Source organism: Mesoplodon bidens, assembly GCF_964165515.1.
Source record: "Mesoplodon bidens genome assembly, chromosome: 7".
Lineage (NCBI taxonomy): Eukaryota > Metazoa > Chordata > Mammalia > Artiodactyla > Ziphiidae > Mesoplodon > Mesoplodon bidens.
The window spans coordinates 18,302,433-18,308,432 of NC_138164.1; the positions used below are offsets into that span (position 1 = coordinate 18,302,433).

The following is a 6,000-nucleotide window of genomic DNA, read 5'->3' on the forward strand; positions in this document are numbered from 1 at the left end:
CATCACCTACACAGACTTTGTACAGCTGGATGTAAAGCCCCTAATACCAAAATGACATCCAGGTTTCTGTAGCTATGATGGATCCAAGGGACTCTCTCCCTGGGCTACTAAAAGCCAAGACTACTTTGGATAATAAAAATATACTATTCAGACATAAAAGTAAATCTGAAAGAGAATACCCCAAACTCTCAATGTCAATTGTTGTAAAGAAAGCTTGATTTCTAAGGAAGCAGAAATTTTATCAGACAATTATAACATTTCAGAGCATATTTTCAGCCATGTGTAAAGCCCCACTGTGTGACCCTATGTGTATATACATCTATAATTGTAGGAGCAAAGTTGTAACAAATTGTTGGTCTCCATGTAGCTTCACAGGACTGACATTTTACAGATGGTAAATAAAAACAAACACTTGTGATGAGTTATACAGCACAACGTAGAAAACCATGTCTCTAGCTTCTAGGCGTTAATATTCAAAGCCTAGTAATATCATTAAAAGATTCACCTGAGGCGGCCACCAGGACCAAGGACCACAGAGGGGCCATTGAACTTGCCAGTGTTCCCCAGCCACCTCCAGAAGATGAGAAACACAAACTTGCCTATTGGATGGAATGCCACTCAATCTTTCCTAAAAGACCTCCTTTCCATTCCGTTCTTCTCTGTTTGCCAGTTTATGCTGTCCTTGCTGGTGCTATTTTGTAAACACTAAATGGGACCAAAGGCAGTACCAGCACCACACAAATGTTTTGGAATTGATGCCATTGCAATACCTCTTAACTTCTCCATTTGGTTCTGCCCCAGGATCAGATCTTGGCCAACATTTCAATTTCCCTGACAGGAGATAGCTAAGTGAATAATGTAATCTAAGAGGAGCCCCTAAGGAGGGGAAATTCCACACTAATGTGATTTCCTTTACAGCCTTTACCTAAGGCAGTGGTCTTGCTGACATTTAGGACACTAATTTCATTAATAATTGAGATCCAAATAGCTGATCTAAATCAGACTTATGCAGTAACATCTTCAGCATTTGACTATGATTATTGGACTCTTGAATTACACTAAGCTAATGGAAACCTGGTATTGTCAAATGAAGAGCAACTGCTAACAGTACAGTGGGAAGAGTGCCTTTTGTTTCTCCTAGGCCCCTTTCATTAAAAGAAACATTGATTTTTGATAAATAGAAATGCTTCTTAAATTCTCACTGCCCACAATTCAGAAAGTAACTACATAAGAGAGAATGCGTCTAGGCTTACTGAAGATGGAAACTACTAAAGTTTAACATTGCTCAATAGAAACTGTTTTTTTTTTCACTTTTTGATTGAGCCCCATTCACTTTTCATTATTAAGGAAAAAGATGCATCATTCCACATAACTCTATCTTGTATTGGTAGACCCCTAGATGCTCTAGAAACAAAAATTAAATTTCATACCATTTCCAACATCTGCCCACTTTTTACTATAGATGGAATGTAGAGGTACAGGTTTGAGATAAGTTTTCACAGAACAAACTGAGGGTGGGGAAGTATATACCTGATACCTGTTCTCCTAATCATTTGGTCCCTTTGTTTAGAATCCATGAAGCTCTCTTTTTAATTTTCATCTACCAGTAAAATATAGATGTTAGTGAAAGCAGTTACAAATATGGAAAGGGAGAAAACTAGGATGAACCCTGTAGTGTTGAGTTGGTTTTGGAAGTATCAGAGTGAACTCTTGGTTTTCGATACATGTAGCTAAATATAGAAATACATACAAATGTAAGCGTGTGTGTACACGTGTTCATACATGCATATGTTCCTAGCTCTGTCCACTAGAGCGCCTGAGAGCAGGAACAGCCCAACAAAAATGAGTACACCTAACACCCAGATCTTGGTCTCTAAATAGCATACATACCTACAAGGAAGAAATGGAGAAATGCGTGATGCCAGGGCCAGGGCAGGAAAGTAGAAAAAGAGCCTAGAATGCCTCCTTGTATCACAAAGTAAAGAAGTGCTAAAAGAATCATGGGGACAGGATAAAAGGACAGAGTCAGCTTGAAGGGGCTCCCACTGGCCAAATCTGTGATGATTCAAGCATCAAAATCAATAATGATGGCAAAGAATTATAACTCATGAAGTAGAATAACAATCCATGAGTCCATCCTGATTTAAATAAAGAGATGAATGGGAAGAAGAGGAAACTTTCCCCTTAAATTAGAATTGCCAACTAATAAATAAATGTAGAAGAAATAATGGAATCTTTATAGTGATAATTAATTCACAAAAGAAACATCAATGGGTGATAAAAACTAGTTGGCAAAAGTTTGATGAGGAACAGGACATTAACACAAAATACTTATTAAATACAAAGATTTTTAAAAATCTTTCAGGACTTCCCTGGTGGTGCAGTGGTTAAGAATCCACCTGCCAAGGCAAAGGACACAGGTTCAAACCTTGGTCCAGGAAGATCCCACATGCCGCGGAGCAACTAAGCTCGTGTGCCACAACTACTGAGCCCGCACACCACAATTACTAAAGCCCGCACGCCTAGAGCCCATGCTTTGCAACAAGAGAAGCCACCACAATGAGAAGCCCGTGCACCGCAACAAAGAGTAGCCCCCGCTCGCTGCAACTAGAGAAGACCCAACACAGCCAAAAATTAATTAATTAATTAATTTAAAAAAATCTTTCAGTGGAGAAGTCTGGCAGACAACACCTTAATCAAATGATGAAAATTAGCATCACCAGTTACGGGAGTTGTGCACCATGAGATTTGAGAAGACGCAGCAGCCCTTCTGTTATCATCCTGCCAAAAATTCATAACTTGAATCTATCCAGTAGGAAACCCCATATTGTGGGACATTCTACAAAACAGCAGGCGTGTAATCTTCAAAAGTGTCAAGGATATGAAAGTTAAAGAAACTGTATCAAACAGAAGGAGATTAAAGAGGCATGACAACTCAGTGCAATGTGTGATTCTGCAGTGGATCCTTTTGTCATATTTTGGAGAGAACTGGTGAAACTCAAATGGGGTCTGTGGATTAGATGGTGGTAATATAGCAATGTTGAATTCCTAATTTTGATTATATTGAGATTATGTAAAATAATGTCCTTGTTTGTAAGAATAATGCTCTAAGTAATCACAGGTGAAGGGTCATCATGTTGGCAACAAACTCTCACATGGCTGGTGGGGGTGGAGAGTTCTTTCTACTTCCTGTGCTTCCAGTTTTGCTGGGCATTTGAAAATACTTTTACTTTTTCAGAAGAAAAAGTAAAAAAAGAAATATAACCTGGTAGAGGAAATTGGATACAAAGTTATGGAAAGTTTGAGAAATACCATTGAGATAGGGTAGAAAAATAAATAGGGCTTCATCAAGAGGTAAGATCATGAAGGACTGACTCCGCCATCAAAATCCCATCAATGCTTTGAATTGTTGGCTTCTACCTATGAGATGAATTAGGACAGGAGAAAGGCAAGCAGGCAGCAGACCATTTTTCTTTGTGGGCAGGTAACACAGAAGCTTGCCTTTATGCAAAGGTTTAATTGAGATGGTAATCAACATTATCTTCTTGCCACACATTTTAGTAAGCCATGACTCTAAGTCAGACCTCCTGGGACACGCTTGCCCTCCCTTCCGGCTCACTTTCTCATATACCCATCTGTTACTGGAAGGCCACTGCTAATGACGTGTAATACAGGTACATTACGACCTTCATTAGCTAATTTAACAACAGTCTGGTGATCCTGCCCATTACAGCTCTTTATTGGCTGATGAATTTTGCAAAGACAAGAAAGGTTTGTGTGAGTGACTTGTCTTCAAAGTAGTTTATATACAGATCTTGATCGCCCTGCTCTGCACAACCAGATGGCTCAGAGCTTTCTTTTCCCAACCTTACTGTCCTGTCTAGGTTTAGCTTATATACTCAGTGCCTTTACATTTGGTGTCTGTCCCTTGCTCAACCTTTAATTTTCCATGAAAACCGTCTCTTCACAACTCCTTAAATTCAATACTGTTTACTCACATTATTTCTTGCAATCCATTAGTCAAAGATTTCACCCCCCCTTAGACATCTCTTTAGGAAGGATGAATGCAGGGTGAACCCTGTTCAGACCCTTCAAACAGATCAGGGTATTAAAGTAAGGAAAATGGAATTGTCAGGGGATAAGCATTCAGGCTTCTTAAATATCACCTGGGAAAAAAAAGACTTATTAATCTGAAGTTTGAATCTGCCGTTCTCTGAGAGCAGTTCAGGCCAGGCCTAACATTAAGAGAGTACCTAGAAATATATTTATTTCAGAAGTCCGCTCTCCACATTCCCATGAGCCCTTGCACTTTGTTTTTCCATTATTTCCAAGTAAGATATGACACCTCTCGGACCAGTTTTTTGGAAGAAGCAGGGGGAGGTGTTTATTATGCAAACATAATAAGGAAGTGTTTATTATGCAAACAGCAACTGAGTTATGTGTCCTTTAAGACTACTAAATAGTTTTTAATTACCGCTATATCAGTAAATCCCATAAATATGCAAATGCAATTAGTTGACAAAATAGGCCTTAAATATCTTTATTCCTCTCCAACAAAGTTCTTTGAAGTTAATCGCTAACTCTCTTTGTTCACTCCCTTGGCAGTAGTGCTAAAATTGACAGGAATTTTGACAGATGTACATATTCAGGGAGAACCAAATTTTCTGAGCACATCTGGTCAGGCTGGAGGAGAAAAGCAGAAATGGACACCCTAGCCAAACTCAAATATTTAATGAGTAGAGTCCCATATGAAATTTCTTTTATTTAATGAGTAGAGTCCCATATGAAATATCTTTTATTCCATAGCATTGTCTTCTGAAATAAATATCAAGGTAACCACTTGGGTACCACTTCAAGTTCAAAGTTCCATTGAACATTTGCTTTTTTTTCTGGCACAGGATTTCATTTTTTAGTAATAATGCACATTTTCTGGTCCCTAAAAATAAACAAAGAAACAAAGAAATATGGTCCGCCATGACCCTGGCCTTTCGTGGTTATGTGACATTGTTTTCCATGAGAATATAGGAGCTAAGGTTCCAGGCTTTGGAGTCAGACAAACCTCATTTTGCCTCCCAGCTCCATCACTTGCTAGATGCTCATGGCCTTGGTCAAATTGCTTACTGTTTCTAAGCCTCAGTTTTCACAACTGTAAAAAGGGTATAATAGGCTCTGTTTAGTTTTCTATGGTTGCATAACAAATTACCACACAGCAGCTTAAAACAAAGCTCATTTTTGAGCTCAAAGTTCTGTAGGTCAGAAGCCCAGGCACAGCAGGGATATATTCTCTGCTCAGGATCTCACAAGGCAGAAATCATGGTGGTATGCTGGAGCTGGCTCTTATTGCATCAAAAAGGCCAACTGTGGGGACTTCCCTGGTGGTACAGTGGTTAGGACTCTGCGCTTCCACTGCAGGGGTCACAGGTTCAATCCCTGGTCAGGGAACTAAGATCCCGAAGGCAGCCCTGCACAGCCAAAAAAAAAAAAAGGGGGGGTGGGGGGCGCAACTGTGTACAGCCCTTCCCAACTCTGTGTTCAGGTTAGTAGCTTGAAATCAGCCATGACGGAAGTATCTGCCACACGGGAACCAGCAAATACTAAAAATCAGGTCTCCTCCGACCAGCTGGTTACTAAACGCCCACTAGCACCCCAGGGCCCACTCCCTTGAACTTACAGGGCTTCATAGACACCTCCATTACGGCACTTAATTCAAGTGTGTTATGACTATCTGTTTGCTTTCCTATCTCTTCCAGAATTCTGTGGATTCCTTGAAGGCAGAGCACTGTATCCTATTCATCCTTCTATCTCCAGCACAGAGCCTGGTACCTAGTGAGTGTTCATTAAATGTCTGAGAAGGATGGAAAGAGGAGAGGAAGGAAGGAATGAACAAACAGGCAGAAAAGGATTTTGGTTGATGCAGGAAAGATGGCACCAAGAAGGGCCTAGCTTTTTCACAACCACATATAATATGCTATCTTTTCACTACCCATCTCAAAAGGATGG

General features: G+C 40.0%; 1 protein-coding gene across 1 annotated transcript in view; it reads right to left on the minus strand.

The window, feature by feature from the left end:
* Positions 1 to 545, minus strand: part of HTR3B (5-hydroxytryptamine receptor 3B) — a gene marked incomplete at both ends in the record, with an annotated part of 34,382 nt that extends 33,837 nt beyond the window's left edge. The window contains one exon of the mRNA XM_081239301.1: positions 506 to 545. Coding sequence (XP_081095427.1) covers positions 506 to 545 — 40 coding nt within the window. The remainder of the gene's footprint in view (positions 1 to 505) is intronic.
* Between the last annotated feature and the right edge of the window lie 5,455 nt (positions 546 to 6,000).